This window comes from Vigna angularis, chromosome 3, assembly GCF_016808095.1.
Source record: "Vigna angularis cultivar LongXiaoDou No.4 chromosome 3, ASM1680809v1, whole genome shotgun sequence".
Classification (NCBI taxonomy): Eukaryota; Viridiplantae; Streptophyta; class Magnoliopsida; order Fabales; family Fabaceae; genus Vigna; species Vigna angularis.
The window spans coordinates 35,443,458-35,461,470 of NC_068972.1; the positions used below are offsets into that span (position 1 = coordinate 35,443,458).

Genomic DNA, 18,013 nt, shown 5'->3' on the forward strand with positions numbered 1-18,013 from the left:
TATATAAGAAAAACAAAATTCATAAACTTAATGCTTTGAAATTTTAAATTAAAAGTGATGTCAATTCTTATACGAAGGTTAAGTTCATGTCACATTTATAAAATTTTTGAAATTCTACACAAGGAAACTTCGATGTTTTAGGCTTTAAAAAATGTGTATGAGTTTTTGGTTAATTTATACGTTGTAATAGACTCATAAGCCATATTTTAAACTTTTTATGTTTATGCAAAATATATGTACATGATTCGCAACTTTAATCGCCAGATAAATTTAAACTTCACTTAAATGACTTTATTCTCAAGTTTTTGGTACTGTTTTTTTTTAAGTTGGATAATTAAGAAATTAAAAATTTTGGTTTTTAAATATATGATATTATCATTTCACGTGTTTATTAAATTAAAATAATTGTTAATTATCTGAAATACTGAAAAATTATATGTATTTAGTTTCTTCTGTTACTTATCTCATCAATAGTAATAGTGGTTATGATAAAAATGAAGTTCAGTAACCAAAATTTTTTTTTTTAAATAGTTTATATCATTGGAAGAGCCAACAACAAAAACAAAATATAACTAAATATTTATTTTCAAGAATTTAAGTTAAAATTTTATAATTTATTACTAACCTGTGTATTAAAAAAAATATCACTTATACATTTTGATCCAAAAGTCATTTATGCTTTTAAACTTTAATAAACTTTTACTTTAAAGGAAAAATAGTTCCACACATATTGTTACCAAGTAAATAAATAGCTTTTATTTATAATATATATAAAAGCGTAATTGTTAGGAGAATTTATATCAGAAGAAGTTGTCAACAATTTATTTTAACATATTCCTGATGTAAATTTAAATAATGAAGTCAACAAACACTTAACACAAATTGCTGCCAACTAAACCATTAGTTCTGTGGTCCACAACAGCTAAACCAATCACAACTTTTATAACATTACATCATATCATAACCTTAACCATTATTTGAATTTAAATACTGTGGCAATAAACACAAACTGAGATATCAGAACCATGATTATATACTACATTTGAAAATATATTTGAGCCAGGCCTACCACGTAAAGCAAATATATTATCATTTTATTTCATTTTCCACTTTTTTTCCTTTCAACCATTAAAGAAAAAGTGAGTTAAAGAGTAAAATATACTAAGGAGCAGAAAAAATTTAAAGGGGAGAATTTCCCTTTTTCTTGTAAGAATGTTGATGATTTTTGTGATTGTTAATCATGGCATAACCGAGTCAACTGTCTCCTGCACAGTTCTACCATTATTCATGACTTTGTTCTCTCTCACAATTGGTGAAATCAGCATCCATACTGTTACAATCAAATAAAAAGAAAACAATTAATATATAAACATAACATTTGTTGTGTTGTTAATATGAATGAATCTGGTGAAAATTGGAAAACACTTTTTTTTTTTTGTGCATGTGTACATAACATAGATTCACATACTGTAAATTGTTGCAGCAAACCACTCATTGATAACTCTCACCCATGCACTCATCCAGCCAACATCAATGCTCCACCTGGTGGTTTGAAAAGAAGATGTAATTAAGATGTCATAAATCATATCATGATCATACACAAAGCATAGAATGACTATAAGATGAATTAGGTTCCTCACTTTCTTGCTGAGTTATTCAGATCCCAACTGATGAATAACATTGCAAAGTACATTGCTCCTAAGGAGAATACCAAATGAAAAAATCCATAACTGTAAGGAATATCATCTTCCTCTTCAACTTTGTCTTCTGAAAACTGAAAGGGGCAAAAAAAAACACTACTTTTACGATTTTATCATCAATATCACACTGACCTTTTCTATCTGTCATAATAAGGAACTGGCTTTGCTTTGATTCAACATTAATCCTTTTTTGGATATTGAAAAGGCCATGAAAAGATTATGGTCTAACTTTTTATAGAGGGATATTTTTCTCTTAACTTTGTACATAAAATTTTATTCAACTTGCAGCATGCTTGAGTTGTCTTGTTAGATCAAAGAATGGATATCGAGTTCAGAACGGTGAAAAATCTTACATCGATTAAAAGTAAAACTAATTTAAAGTATATAAGCAAAGACAAACCTCATCTTGTCAACCAGTTTTATAAAATTAAGTTAAGTTTAAAATTCACTTCTTAATCAGAATTTTTTAAAATATTAAGAAGTACTTAAAATATTTAAGAAGGTTGAAAATATGATTCACCTGAAAGGATTTGGAATCAATGCCTGTGGAAAAGGCTGCTATCACAATTGCAAATATGGCAATAAGGAAACCCTGTTAAGAATATAATATATGATGTAAAATAACAGGGTGACTGAAACATTCATGTAAACAAACATCATAATAGCATAAAATCTGCATTTTAATTTTAATAAAAAAAAGAAAAACAAAATAAGTATGGCATAATAAACTAAACAAACATTATTAGAATATATTTTAATATCATAGTAAACATTCTACCAAATCTGCCAACACTGAAACAGAAAATCTACTTTTTCTAACCTCAATAATTACCTATAAAAGACTGAGGAAAGAATGAATGCTCAGGAGTTTTGGACTCCATGGAAATGAAGAGGAAGTAAACAAAGTTTTTGTTTTTTGAAATTTAACATGAAGATGCACTCAAAAACTTACAATTATAGTTATCCAATCACTGTTTCCTTTCTCTTGATTCTTTGTCTGACATCTTGCAGTTGCAGGCTCACTGAAACTCCATGATGGAGATCTATAAGTATACCATCTCTATAAGGAATTTCCAAATAAAACATGATTTGAAGTTCACACTGAATCAAGCTATCACATATATAATCAAATCGAACCCTCTTTAGCAAAATCAAAGTAATGATCATTATAGAAAAAATTTATGACTATCTTTTATAGATTAATAAACTAATATTTGAGTTAAAGTGATATTATAGTGTGTTTGGTTGGACTTTTGAAATCTAAGGACAGTTATAGAGTATGTTTCAGAATCTTTACCTTCTCAATGCACACCAACAAAGAAAAACAATGTAAGAAGCCATAATCCCTGAAGATAAAAGACCTCTATTAACCTGTAATAATTAAACATATAAATGATAAACCGTACTTTTTAATTATTTTGATGAAAATTAAGATATTAGGACAGCTTTCTGTCACACATAAATTTCTCATTCTATATACAAACATTAAAAACATGTTTTAGTCCAACTAATATCCTCTCAGGAATAAAGAAAGAAATTAGAAACATGAAAAAGTCATATACTTTTCCTGCTAATGCAGATTTTTAGAAATGAATTTGGAGTCTCTGCTGATTTTTTTGTTTCCAAAATACATTGATAGATAATGATTTTGATGTCAGCATCAGTGTATTTTTAATGTTCAAAAAAAGACAGTAAAAAAACCTAATTGAGAATCTAGAGTGGTTAGAAATAACAGTAACATTGTACCTTTGAATGTAAAGAAACAACCATAATTGCAGCAAGTAGAATTGCTGTCCAAGTGATGAAAAATAGATTGAGAGAACATGAAGCTCTTGGAGCATATGTTGTGTACAGATACACAATTCCACACATAGAGGCAACATAAAACAATGTTGACATCAAAAGTCCAAAGGACCACCTGTCACTAACACACTATTATATACATTATCTCTCATTTACGGTTAAAATACAATCCAAATAAAATTACATCATAAAAAGTTAGATTCTTTAGAAAACAAATTCATACAACGTTTTTATTTAATTCTATAACTAAATAAAAACATAACTTTATAATCATCTTAACAATTCTTGAATAATTAACTTTTTCTTCCCTGATAACTTAACTTTGATGACTTTATCATCAAAAAGATATAAATAAATAAAAATCACTATCAAGTGGTGATAAGTAAGATTCACAAGTATGAGAGTATTAATACTCATTTAGTTAACAAGGGTAATTAATTAAGATACTCAGTTATTTTATAAATTGTAAATTGTATGTGCTGAGAAATTTAGATATGCAGATATCCAGTTAAGTCAACAATCTCTGAGTAGAAAGTGTTGAAAACATGTGAACATTGATTTTTCAAGTTTAGCTATGAATTTTTGCAACAATAACGATGTGTAGCTACCTCTGCTTCCTTTCTTCATCTGGAATCCAGTATTTATTCCACCAAATGATAAATTGGATGACACTCACAAGTTGTAGAAGAAGAAAAACTCTGTAAACATGAACCACCCATTCATGTAAATAACAACCTTGTATTGGTAAAACGAAAAGGTGAAAGATTCGAAGCTTACCCTGCACCAATACGAGCAACCTCTCCTGCAAGATTAGAGAAAAATTATATAAACATGTGAAATGAGTTCAAACTAAATAAAAGATTGACACCACTTTTTTCTGATCATTAGAAAAAGATTATATATATGTAACTTGAATCTGATATACTCGAAACATTAAGTTTATTAGTCTTTTTTCTTACATGGTGTTTAACCTTGTCATTTTTATTTAATGTAAGACTTAGACTCACACGTATTATTTTCATTATCTAACTATATTCAAGGAAATGGCAAAGAAAGAAAGGAGTTATCTTTTCAAGGGAAAAAAAACAATATTCTACTCAAAGCTACTTGAATGATAACCCCAATTACTTTTAGTACTGTCTAATGGTTAAAACTATGAAAAAGAAAGAAACTTACCATATATTTGAACAAGTTCTGAAGGTAAAAAGAAAGGGAGTGCCATTGATACAAGCAGTATAATAAACTTCACTTCCCAGTGGCCAGAATGCCATAAATTCCAACTTTCATGTAATTTTCTTGTTTTGACTGTTGTGAGAAACATAACTGAGAAAAATATCTATTTCATTGTTAAGGAAGATAGGTCGTGTTATAAATCACCATTCTAGCATGTTCTGTTGGGAATCCAAATTAGAAAATTATAAATTCTGTTGTCAGTTTAAGGATGTTGTTCGCAGAAGATACTAGATTACTACATAGTAAGTTAATGAATGAAAATTGGTTTGTTTAGAGGGTTATATCCAGAGATACAGTAGCAGTATATAATGATTCGTCAGGGAGCAGAAACTCTGATAACTGAAAGATACGTAGCATCCTAAACTCACGCGAAGAACTCCCAGTGCATGAAAACAGTCTTCTCCTTCTTTTCCACAAGCTTTGATATCTGTAGAAAGTAGAACACAGTATCAACAAGAGTGAGTGACAAAATGGCCCTAACATCTTTCACTTTCAAGATCTCCAGGTTCCTGAAAAATTATTAATGGATTATCTTTCCACTTTGAGAGCTTCATCATTAAGAAATTGGAGCATATAACTTTTTGCAACAATAAGTCTGTCTATTTTAAGATTTTTCTAGGAGATACATAATCATTTGCCATGACCCTCCTGATCAACTTTGAATTAACCATTTGATCAAACTTTCAAGGGAGCATATGTAAAAAACTTCTGATGGATTGATAGAAAATTAACTTACGATGAATAAATGGTAGAACACCTTGTCCATAGTCACGGAAAAACCAGGCAATAAAATTCATTATCAGGAATAGAATGCCAAAATAATAGCGAGCTCTCAGTGATTTCTTTCTTCCCTCTGCATAATGAACCCTGTTTAACTCCAAAGAAGCAATCACTTGTACCTGAAGCACACTCAGTGAGTCCCTTAGATTAACATGTGCTGCTGTTGCTTCAGTTGTTACTTCAGAGGCACTCATTCTACAATCAAACCATACAACTTGATCAACCACCATCAACAGCACTTATCAAACAACAGCAGTGTCACATACCAACAGTGTTTCAAATATTACCAACTATCAAAATGTGTACTGATGTTGCACTAGAAACTAGATTTAAGTTAAAAGATAGTGAAGTGTGCTCAAAAGATGGAAACACCCCACAAAGATGTTCATCTTACAAACTACTAAAGGAGAACAAAGCCAACTTAATGATGCTCATACAAGAAACATTCAATAAATAAAAAACCTCTGATTTCAAGTAGATCATGGAGTAAAAGTTATGAACTCAATGCAGGAAATGCCTGTTATTGCATGAACCAACTATAAAGTTCTCACCTTATTTTGGTAAGAGTGCAGTCTCAGAAGCAAGACGCAGCAGAAATGGAGAAATAGATAAAGGGTGTCTTGTTAAAAGAAAATGGCAAGTCTGAGCTACAGAAGCAGCAGGTTGAGAAGTGTATTTGAAGACAGAAGAGTAGTATCTTGAAACTTGTGTTCACACCCGTTGGAATGGATTCATAGGAGCAATGTTGTTGGTGTCCACATTTGACATGTTGTGATACTTTTACACATCAAGTATATCTTTTGTCTTTTCTTTTTGACTTGTGTATCATTTCAGTAAATCTTCACATTTTCTGCTATCCATAATATTATTCTAAGTTACAGAGAAAACAGCAAAGAGATATATTGTTAAGAAATCTAATTACCTTCTACGAGTAGAAAAAGACAGCTGTTTGATGAAATTGTCACAAGTTCTTATGCTATTTCAAACTCCTATTGTAAGACTCACTCAATTGCTGTGTTTTAAACTTGATAGCAGCTAAAACAATAAAGTATTGGGTGGTTTAGAACCAATACATCTATTTGGTTTATGATAAAAGTTAATAACATTCAATTATATGTCATGTAGTGATAGCAAGAAATTGTATGTGACATGTATTTAAATTTTTTATTTATGATTAAAGTTAATAATAACATTCAATTATGTGTCATGTACATATTATTAGGGATCATGATAGTATATGATCATCTAATCATTTTTGCACTAAATATATTTTAGGAATCTTTATTTAATATCCCAATAATTTGGATATACACCTTATTTGTGTAGTTGTTAAATTGCAACCCAAGTTTATATGACTTACATACTAAGATAATTAATACATGAACAAAACTATATCATCATTTTCTTTTAGTACTTTCAATTTAAAGAGTTTGGACGTTTATCCAACCTTGTACATATAATTACTTTTCCCGTGTACTTTATTTCATTCAAAAAATTATCATTAAATTTGTCTATAAAAGAAAAAAATTTCCTTTTAACCCTTTAATTCAAAAGAAGGGTAATAATTATTTTATTTTTGTTGAAGAACATACTAGTGAATATAGATATAAATTTTATTTTCTAAGTTGATTCTTTAAAATTAAATTAGATTTAAAATCTATTCTTTAATATGATATCAAAATCATCATAAATTTATTTTAATGAAATTGATTGAGTTTAGACTTATTTTTTAAGAACTTGAAAAAAAAATTAACTTATTTCTATAACATCAATTTGATAAGGAGATTATTATATTTATTTATACTATAATTTTTTTGTCTTTAGTAATTGTAAAATGTCTAACAAATTAATTTATATATTTTTATATGGATTAAATCAAATTTTTTTTATTAATTATCATTATTTATGTTAGATATATTAATATTTTTATTTTTTATCTTAGTTAATTTGTTATTATTTTTTATTTGTATTTTGAATTTAGTTCATATTTTTTCTGTTATAAATAAATTATTTATGTAAATTCAACACAAGAAAAATTAGTTTTATATATAATTGTTACTATATTCAACAAATTTCAATACTAAATTATTGATTTATTTGAAAGTTTGAAGTTATCTAGATGAAATGTGGCACATGGGTGATTGATTGATTAGGGTTTTGTTAAAAACGTTGGAGAAAAAATGAGATGGAAAAAGTTAGTTTGAATTAAAAGAGTTTTGGGTGATTAAAAATAGAAATTGGAATATAGACAAAGAAGGTGAAGACAAGAATGGGTAGCCACATGAAGACCTTTTTCCAGCATTCCCTATATGATTGAGTAAAATAGCCAGCATTCCCTATATGATTGAGTAAAATAGATGGACCCAATCCAAACACGCCCTAACGCGTTTTCAATAGGGATTAGTAACCGTTGAGTGTATCTTTCGCGTGTCAACTTTCATTTATATTTTTTTTAAGTTCTTAAGCAACATGAAAAATTAATTAACTTTTATGTAATTTTTAACATGATCGCAAAACTTTTAAAACAATTTACAGGTTTAACTTTTAATTGGGTATCAAAATTTATAAGGTATTAAAATCTTAATTAAGTTATAAATGAAAATTATATTAAAAGTGTAAAAGAAAAGTGATAAAATTTTAAGTGATGAATAATGATGCATTATTTCATAAACTTGGCTAATTAGAGAAAATAAAAGTACTTGTAGGAACGCATAATAAACATTCCAACATATAAAATGAAAAGATCCATTTCCATCTTTCTCTACTTATTGGTAAGGTTTCCCTAAAATAAAAATGATAGGGATGAAAGAAAAATGAAATAAGTAACAAAATATTTTCTTAATATCTTTTGTTTAGATTATAGTGTATAGGAAATATTTTACTTTTAAAATTATTTTTACATGAAAATAAAAAGTATATCTAATTATTATTAGGGATGACAAAAAAATTCACAGGTATGGGTATCCGCGAATAAAATCTACAGCGGATAGTTACTATCTGCTGATATTTATTACCCGTGAGTAATAAGTAGCGGGTATTTTAATACCTGCTTCTAAACGGGTTAGATGCGACTATTAAACTATTCATCCCGCAGGTATCCGCTACCCGCAAAAAATAATAAAAAATATTAATTTTTATTTTTCAAATTAAATTTAATTAAAAAAAATTAATTTATATTTTATTAGGTTAAATTTAATTAAAATTAAATTTTAATTTATATTTAATTTACTTTATATTAAACTATAGGTTTAATACCCAATTTTGTCTCCAGTTTGGTTGGCAAATCTCAGTTTAGTCCCTCGTTACAAAAGTGTTTGAAATGGGTTCTTACTTTTAAATTTTTGAGTCAAATTAGTCCTTTCCGTTATATATAACCAAACGGAGTTAATGGGATGATGATGTGGCAGAATGCAATGATAACGTGTTATTCTTATATTATATGCACAGCGACGTGTTAGAAGTTAAACTGGATATTAAAGATTAAGTATTTGAAATGAGAGAAAAATCGATTTAGGGCCTTTTCTTTTCTGCTAATCACATATGTCTCCCCCACCTCCACAAATTCCAGCACTCATTCATCACTCCACAAACAAATACTTCATCACCACCCAAACCCCAAACTCATAGAGCACCTCCATAGCCACCAATCAAAGCTGCAGACTGCCCAATTCCACACACAAAACTCTTCACCTCTCTTCTTGAACCATCCACGATCATCAATAGCACACACATTTCATGGAGAATCATTGGAGAGAGGAAGCATAAGCATAGGAAGGGAGGAAGAGGAAACAGTGCGCACCTTAGCATGGATTCCTCTCCATCGTTTTCTCTCTCCTCGCTCGCTTCAACCCCACGACATCATCCACTCTCCAATTGAGAAAGGCATTGATTCTCATTCCCATCCCCACTCTGCCTCACATAAACCCAACCCTAACTTCTATCGTTTCCCTTCACACCCAAGGAGATGTTGTGGCTCCTCCCACCTTGACGTCGTCCTCCGCCTCCCGCTCCAGACGTCACCACTCTCCTTTTGCCGCGCCGCCCTATTCTGCATTGCCGACAAATGTGCCTCTAATCGAACCTCCATTCCCGAGAATACCTTGATTCTCGAGAGCTACGTGGGGGGTTATATATCTAAATTCAGATCTAGTTGTTGTAGACGACATTGCGAAACACGAGTGTGATGGTGATAGATCTGGTGTGGTAACGGAAACTCGGTTACAGTAGAAGGATAGAGAGTTGGATGGAGATCGAGAAGAGCGACCGATCAAAGAACTGGGTTCTCTATCGCCATTTCTGCTGGTGTTTGCGGGACATGTGTGGCCCATTGAGCATAGGTGGAATCAACACATGTCTAGGTTGAAAGTTGAAATGGAAAGTTGGAAGGGAAAGTTGAAAGAGAAGGTTCAGAATTTTTCTAGGTTTGGATTTGGAAGGGGAAGCTGAAAGAGAGGTTCCCAAATTGGGAAGTGAATCAAAGACAAAATTTGGCTGCCCCATCTTCCCGGGACAAATTCAGTGAACGTCATGTAAGCGGTGGCGAACGGAGGCAGAGGCAAAACGGTAGTGGGTGGTGGCTGCAGTGTGATGAAAGCGGGGCGAACGATGTCGTATTTGAAAGGGTGAGTAACAGAAAATATAATTTTTGACAATTTAAAAATGACAATATCCAGCTCAACCTTTGACAACTTAACATGTCACCGCATACAATATAAAAATAATATAAAAATGACATGTTATTACTGCATTCTGCCAGATAATCAATCTCTTAACTCCGTTTGATTATATTTAACAGAAGGGACTAATTTGACTCAAAAGTTTAAAAGTAAGAACCCATTTCAAACACTTTTGTAACGATGGACTAAATTGAGATTTACCAACCAAACTGGAGACAAAATTGGGTATTAAACCTAAACTATATATATTTTTTGTAATTTTATTTAAATTTTATTTCAAAAATATATAAAATATATTTTTTTAATTTTTTGCGGGTATCCGTGGATACCTGTGGATTTTAAAATACCTGCGAATATTTTCTAAGAGAGTACCCGTGTGGGTAACAGGCGAATTGCAGGTCAAATTGTTTTATGGATCGGGTGGCGGATAGGCCAACTCGACTCGTTACTATCCTAGAGTGGAAAACATAATATTATATTACTTTTTTCTTGTATATAAATCATAAACTACATCATAGTACTAGCCTAGGCAAAATGTTAAATATCTACCGATTATTTAAATTTTAAAAGTAATAATTAAAATGATAAAATTAAAAACAAAAACAAAAGGTGTATATAGTTATATATAAAATAAATTTTAGTTATTGAAATAAAAATATTATAAATAATATTGGATAACTAATTTTTTTTATTATGAGTAACTATTTAAATTTAAAAAAATGGTTGATAAAAGAGTAAGTAATTATTTTATAATGATTATTTATTTGAATTCAAAAAAGTAGTTACTAAAACAATAAAATTGAAAAATAGTTTTTTATTATAAATTATTATTTAAATTTAGAAAACAGTAATTAAGGGAGTAAAATTGGAAAAACAAAAGAGAAGTGAAGAGAGATGTATCCTCTTTATATATTGTTACCGATATTGAGATGAAAAATGTTATAAATAATAGTGTAAATAAATTTTTTATTAGAGTAATTATTTAAATTTGAAAAAGTGATTGATCAAAGAATAAATAATTCTGAGTAATTATTTGAATTAAAAAAGTAGTTACTAAAATGATAAAAGTGAAAAAATGGTTTTCTATTATAAATTATTTTGGGTTAAATATGTTTTTAATCTCTCAATTATTAAATATTTTTGGATTTAGTCCATCTTTCAAAGTTTGTTTCTCATCATTCTCTTTAATGAAACTCTAATTTTTGGTCTTCCATGACCAATGAAGTTAATTTTTTTCTGACATAACTATCGGTATACTATCAATTCTAATTTTGTTTATGACTATAATTAAAATTAAAAGAAAAATCATTAAATTATAGGATCAAAACTAGAATCCATTTTATTCTTCGTCCATAGGTTTATCTTCTAGAGATATTATTTTCTTCTCCATCTTCAATCAGCCATGACCCGTTAACGTTCCAGACCAATTTCAAATTACCACCCAAAACCTTGTTCCAACATTTCCCATTACTATGCATCAGAAAACTATCATACCAAAACATTCCAGACCAAACCATCAATACTAGTCAAACATACACCAATTATAATCTTCTATAATACCTCATTGTGAACAAAAATTTCCAGTTTTAAATGTATAAATCCAATACAGGAACATGTATCATATCATTCTCATCTCTTTCCTAACTTCAATACAATTATCGAAGTACTCACTATTTTAATTTTATAAAAACTCATTTATAAAACCATCAATTTGTTCACAGTTAGAACAAAGGACACATAAGAGACTATTATCCAATCAATTAACCCATCAAGATAAAATAACTCCCCAAACCTGGACACTTTGCTCTTCCTCATTGCTTTACCCTTTCCACCAGTTTTCGCAGCTTCACACGTTTCGCATTCCATTCGAATATTTTTTTAACCCTAGAACTAGTTCCTCAACCTTGATTCTTCTTCTCCTTTACTCCTTTGAAACCCCACCTTTCTTTCCTTTAATTCCCCTTTCCGTTACTCTTCAGAACAATAACAGTTGTCGATCTCCCTCGCACAAGTGATTCCCTTACTCTAGGGTTTTGCTAGTCTTCTTTAGAGGCACAGCCTTCAACGACGTCATCGAAGAGCTCAAGAATTTCTCTAACCATGTTGCTCACGTTCTTCCTGTTTTCGACGATGATGAAAGTACAGTGGAGATTGTTTGTGTTCTCGGTAAGAGGTTTTGTTAATTAATAATTAGAATTGGAGAAGGGGAGAAGAAATGTGGAATGCCCTCCACCCCAATTTTTGAGGGAATACGTTTAGGGAAGGGAGGAAGGAAAGAAAAAGTAAGAGACAATACTGCGATTTGAGTTGAAAATAGACTATAGGAAAAATGAGATCAAAATGAGTTGAAAATAGACTATAGGAAAAATGAGATCAAAAGGAGATGAAATCATGGTTAGAAGAAAGTGAGTCCAATAGTTGGAGATGAACTGGTGTTCGCCATGGTTGAAGACGAAGAAGAAAAGAATCTCTGCAAAAGATGAACCCTTAAAAGGAAGATGAAAAGGATTCCAGTTTATTTTAATGTTTTTTTTAATGTTAATTAAAGTCATAAACAAAATTAGAATGGACCTGCACACCGTTAATTACATAAAAAAAATTAATTAATATGGAAGAATAAAAATTACAGGAGACGAAAAATATATTTAATTCATCATTATTTAAACTTAAAAAATAGTAATTAAGATGGTTAAATTTGAAAAACAAAATAAGACACAAAGATATGTATATCTTTATATATAATTATAGATATCTCTTATATTTTTATAATATGTTTTCAAAATTTAAAATTTCAAACAGTGGTATTAAAGTAATTGAAATTATATGACTTGTAAAATACAAGGAGGAGGATTTCTCACCTCTAATCCACCTCGAGACGTTGAAAGTTATGATATATTTATGGTAAAGAATGTAAACTTTATGATATATTTATTGTAAAGAATGTAAACTTATTTAAATGACCTAGATTTATGGAAAGTTGTGGAAGAGAATTACATTATTTTGTTTAAAAATCCCATTATGTTTCAAATAAAAAAAAATAATGAATGTAAAGACAAAGTCATATTCATCGGTTAATGTTTTAGAAATGATCATCATCATATGATCACAAAAAGTCAAAATTTTGAAAGCAAAATATGAAGAAAACATGAAAAATCGAGACAAGAAATGTTAAATTTGATCATTTTAGTTGTAAAGGATGAAAGAATTTGGAAAGTTTGAGTTGTAGAGGATAAAGGGTTTACTCAAACAAATTGTTAGATATTAATAACAAGATAAAATTATTAAGTAAAAAGTTTTCTTTTTCCAAAATAATTAAATTTTTTTTTATAACAATGTTGCAGAGATACAAAGCCTATATTACTTCATTAAAAAAAACACAAAAGATTTGCTTACAATTAATTTAACAAAATTAATACATGTCCTGCAAGAAAAAAAGCAAGAGAGATTAATGAGAGAAGATTGGGCTCTTAAAGTTATTTTACTTTGTACTATTAAAGCTGATTTTGAAGTTAAAATTTGTAAAAGGAGTAAATATAACAAAAACTAAACTACAAGCACACGTGTTTTTCCATTTGGTCTCTATTGCAGGAAAAAAAAATCACTGAGTGTTGGTAGAGATAAGATGGAAAATACTAAAAATATGGTCAGTTAGAAAAAGTATAAAGATATGCAAATCTCAACATCTCAAAAAAAAATCTATCAAAATTGTAAAGGACGAATCAAAAGAGAATTTGTTTCTTATAACATCAAATCTTCAAAAGATCTGTACAAACCACATTACTCATAATTAAAAACTTTTCAAAAGAGTTCAATGAATTCAATAATTCTAAAGTAAGAAATAAGAATGGAGAACAACTTGTTCTAGAAGGTATAAGAACAATTGTAATTAAAACTCATTTAATTGTAAAATTAATTTTTTATGTTGTGTATGTTTTTCATATTTGTTAAGTGTTTCTCAATTGTTAGAGAAAGATTATCGGGTATATTTTGAAGAAAAAAATGTATGATTAAATATACAAACCTATAACTATTCAAAATTCATAAGAAAGATAAACGATTTACATTAGATTTGATGAAAGAATAATTATTTACAAATGAGGAATATATAAAAGAAATATCAAAATAAAATAAGATGGTAGGAAAAGTAGATGAAAAAGCACCTTGTAACATTTATCAGAGGTTAAATATCACTACCATAAAATTTAATATGGCAAGAAGATGAAATTGATAATAAATAAATAAATAAAATTCAGGTTTCATTAGTAATTTTGTGGTATATTTAGTCATTTGATTTGTTTTGGTTATTGTATTTGATTTTGCTGAGTCTTTATTTTTGTAAAAAGACTAAATGTGACAGCTTTCGTTAAATTAATGATAATACCATTTAGAAGTGTCCCATGACAAAATTTATGTCTGTCACATGTTAAAACTTGAGTCATCTTCTATCTTAGAATCCCTTTGATTTTGACATATGACACTTTCAAGTAGAAGATAATCCAAATTTTGACACGTAACGAACTCAAATTTTGACACGTGACACATCTAAATGACTTTAACATCAATTTAATACAAGATACCATATTGAGTCTTTTTTTGTTATGAAAGTAGAGACTGTAATTAAGTTCTTTTAAAAAAAATAAGGATTCAATTGAGTTAAAAAAATATAAGAACGAATCAAAGGCTTAAATATATGAATCAAATTACCAATATACATATATGGTCCAACAAATACGCTAAGTAATATGGTCCAACCATGCCCATTAAGCTTTACTTATTTAAAGTGTTAAGAGAATATTCTAAGATATATTTATTGGTGTAAATATTCATATATTAAGAGTATATGTCACCTAGTTTAATTACATCATAATATTTCTTAATATCATATATTTACAAAATATTTAATATATTAGGTAAAATATCACATTGTTGTGATGATTTTACTAGTTATCATATATGTGGTAAGTTGTTATTTTATTGATATTATTTATTTTTATCACGAGTTAAAACCCTATAAATACACATTGTACATGAAATACACATTCTCTTATATTCACTCTTTTATTCAAAAGATTCAAACTCTCATACTGATTTAAGTGTGATTTAAGTGTGAGAAAATCTTTTGCAAATGAATCTTTCCTTGTGCTCTAGCCTTGAGGAACATATGTCAGAATTTTTTATTCCACTTAGATCTTGTTACCTGTATAAAGGCCTACACTATGAATCCATCAATCCACTCAGATCTTATCATAAGTAGGAAAGTTCACGCTCTAGATCTCGATAAAAACATCCATTAAATTTATAATTAAAATTAATAAGTTGAATAAACATGTAACCTTCAATCAGTAATAAAAAATAATTATAGACAAAAAAAAATAAACATTAAAATATGAATACAAATTTAAATTTCGAATAAATAGATATTAAGACAAGAAAAACATTAAATATCTTTTATTTAAATTATTTTAAAAAAAATCTTTCAATTTATATAAAATATTTTTTACACAAAAAATTAAAATGTTAAAAATATAATTAAAATATTATCGATCTTTCTATTTTATTATATTTTTTATTTACTTAAAATATATGAATAAAATCAATAGCAAATGTTGCAATATAATATACTTCTTATATTTTCGAAACCCAAAGTCTAAACTCAAACTAAAGAAACTAGTCAAACAACTTGTAATTTATGAAATAAAATCTCTTAAAATAAATACTTTGAAATTGTTTATCCCAAACTTTCTGTTTTGTTAACTTCTTGATATCACAAAACACATTTTTTCTCTATATAATGTTACACTATCCAACATATATGGCTAACATATTATTAAGTAAAATCTAAAAAAAAAATTAAGTGAAATTCTTCACTACAAATACGAGATTCATTAATTTTTTAATTTTTTTTCATATAACAAAAACAATATATTAAAAAAGTGTGCTGGTAATATTTTTAACGAAATCCATTATATCTTACTTAGATAACGATTTTATTAAATAAAAATTCAGTTATAGTTTAGTTGATGCAATGAGTCAATTATAGGATATAAAAACACTATTAAGAGGTAATTAAATTATTATACGAAAGTGCACATATAATATATAGTTTATGACATAATGTAAAGTCTAAGTAGAGGTATCAAGTAGTATCTCAAAAGAAAATAAAGGAGTACATCACACTATTATCTATATTTGTACTAAACTATTTATATATACAATCTTCATCATCAGTTTCAAAGTTGTTAATCTCTAGAACCAACGTTATTCTCTCCTCAAGTACACGATCATAGTAGGTTGATAACAACATTACAAAAAGACACAAAAGATAAGTTGGAGTTAATTTAAAACTTATAAATTTTAAATAAAAAGAGAATATACTAGCAATACAGAAAATAACTACGTAGTTTTCACAAATTATACAATATGCATCCAAACATAAAGGCCCTCATAGTCCATTCATATATAAAGAGTAACAACTTCTAGAGAACTGATGTATTGATTAGCACCATGAGACCATGCATCTTCCATTGCTCAAACTCTCATGCCTCTAAGAATTATAGCTATATAACATGTACAAGCTCCTCCCCAATCCATAAAGCATGGCAATAAATTGTATACCTCACGAGTTCGACAACAATCGACACTCTAGATATGAACCTCCCTCGACTCTCATAACTAGTTATTTTTATCTATGTGAATCTAATTACTAGTAGATTCGGGATGGTTTCATTTCAGTCCATGTTATCAATACACTACATGATACAACCATGGTAGTATTCTCACCCTAGGAATCACTACTTTCTCATTTCATTCCATTCATATCAATCATAACAAAAACTATCATATTTAAACTATTATATAATTCCATATTAGTAAATTCTAGCTTAGTGAAGGCATGTCTTGCTTAACCAGTGTCTCCTGGAAGGGGACTCGCCCAATGACCACATTGCTCGCCCAACGAGAAGGCTACTCTAATGCTCTCTAACTTTGCTTAAAACCTTCTCGTTTAGTGACATACATGCTTGCCCAACGAGAGAACATTAGGACTAAATTACTTAAATGTTCATCCAATGAGACTCTCTCGCTCAACGAGGCAAGTGCACATCTTTCTCTTAGGTTTTCAGCAATTTCAAACTCACCCAATCAGGCTTTGACTCGCTTAGCGAGTATACCCAATAGGACTACTTTTGTTAAGCTCACCTAGCAAAGAATAACTTGACTAGCAAATCAAAATGCTAGAGCTCTATGACTACCAAATTGTGCATTCTCGCTGTACGAGCATCGAACCATATGATCGTCCAACAAGTTTGCATAATTATGTAGGATAGTTCTACTAACAATGTATTATTGACCAATTTGTCAAAGCGTTCCAATCATTTCCACTTGAAAGATGAATAATTTTACTTATCAAAGTGTCTCAAACAAATTCAATTAGGTCACACAACCAACTAACATATACCATCAAGACACAACTCAAAACCACAAACCAATCAATCAATTCAGGAAGGCACTTCTTACACGTAATTTATCATTCTAAAACAGATTTCACACACAATTCATCACATATCATCAATCGTGAGTATAATTTAATTTAAAACTAGTTTTCCTTTTTTATTGTAGAAACTTTCTCTATAAATGCTTCTAAAGCTTTAAATCACACATATCCTATAACTACCTATACATACATCAAATAAAAAACTAAGCATATCATTATAATAAAAATTCAACAGAGATTCACTTTGATGCATAATCATTCTAGATAGATATACCTCAAAACCTTAAAATGTCTCTAAAAATAGAATAAAAGTGAATTTATCATGCTTT

General features: G+C 28.9%; 1 protein-coding gene across 2 annotated transcripts; it reads right to left on the reverse strand.

Moving 5' to 3' along the window:
* Nucleotides 1-857: 857 nt before the first annotated feature.
* On the reverse strand, nt 858-6,361 carry LOC108325431 (uncharacterized). Of its 2 annotated transcripts, none has more exons than XM_017558506.2 (13): nt 6,068-6,361; nt 5,473-5,711; nt 5,087-5,163; nt 4,680-4,839; nt 4,281-4,305; nt 4,112-4,201; nt 3,447-3,618; nt 2,998-3,071; nt 2,653-2,722; nt 2,221-2,292; nt 1,641-1,774; nt 1,469-1,542; nt 858-1,330 (listed from the first exon to the last, which is right to left on the reverse strand). In XM_017558506.2, the coding sequence occupies exons 2-13, from the start codon at nt 5,708-5,710 to the stop codon at nt 1,239-1,241; spliced, it is 1,278 nt and encodes a 425-aa protein (XP_017413995.1). In that variant the 5' UTR covers nt 5,711; nt 6,068-6,361; the 3' UTR covers nt 858-1,238. The 2 variants fall into 2 exon arrangements, with proteins under 2 accessions (XP_017413995.1, XP_017413993.1); XM_017558504.2 differs by having other exon boundaries at nt 2,653-2,743.
* Between the last annotated feature and the right edge of the window lie 11,652 nt (nt 6,362-18,013).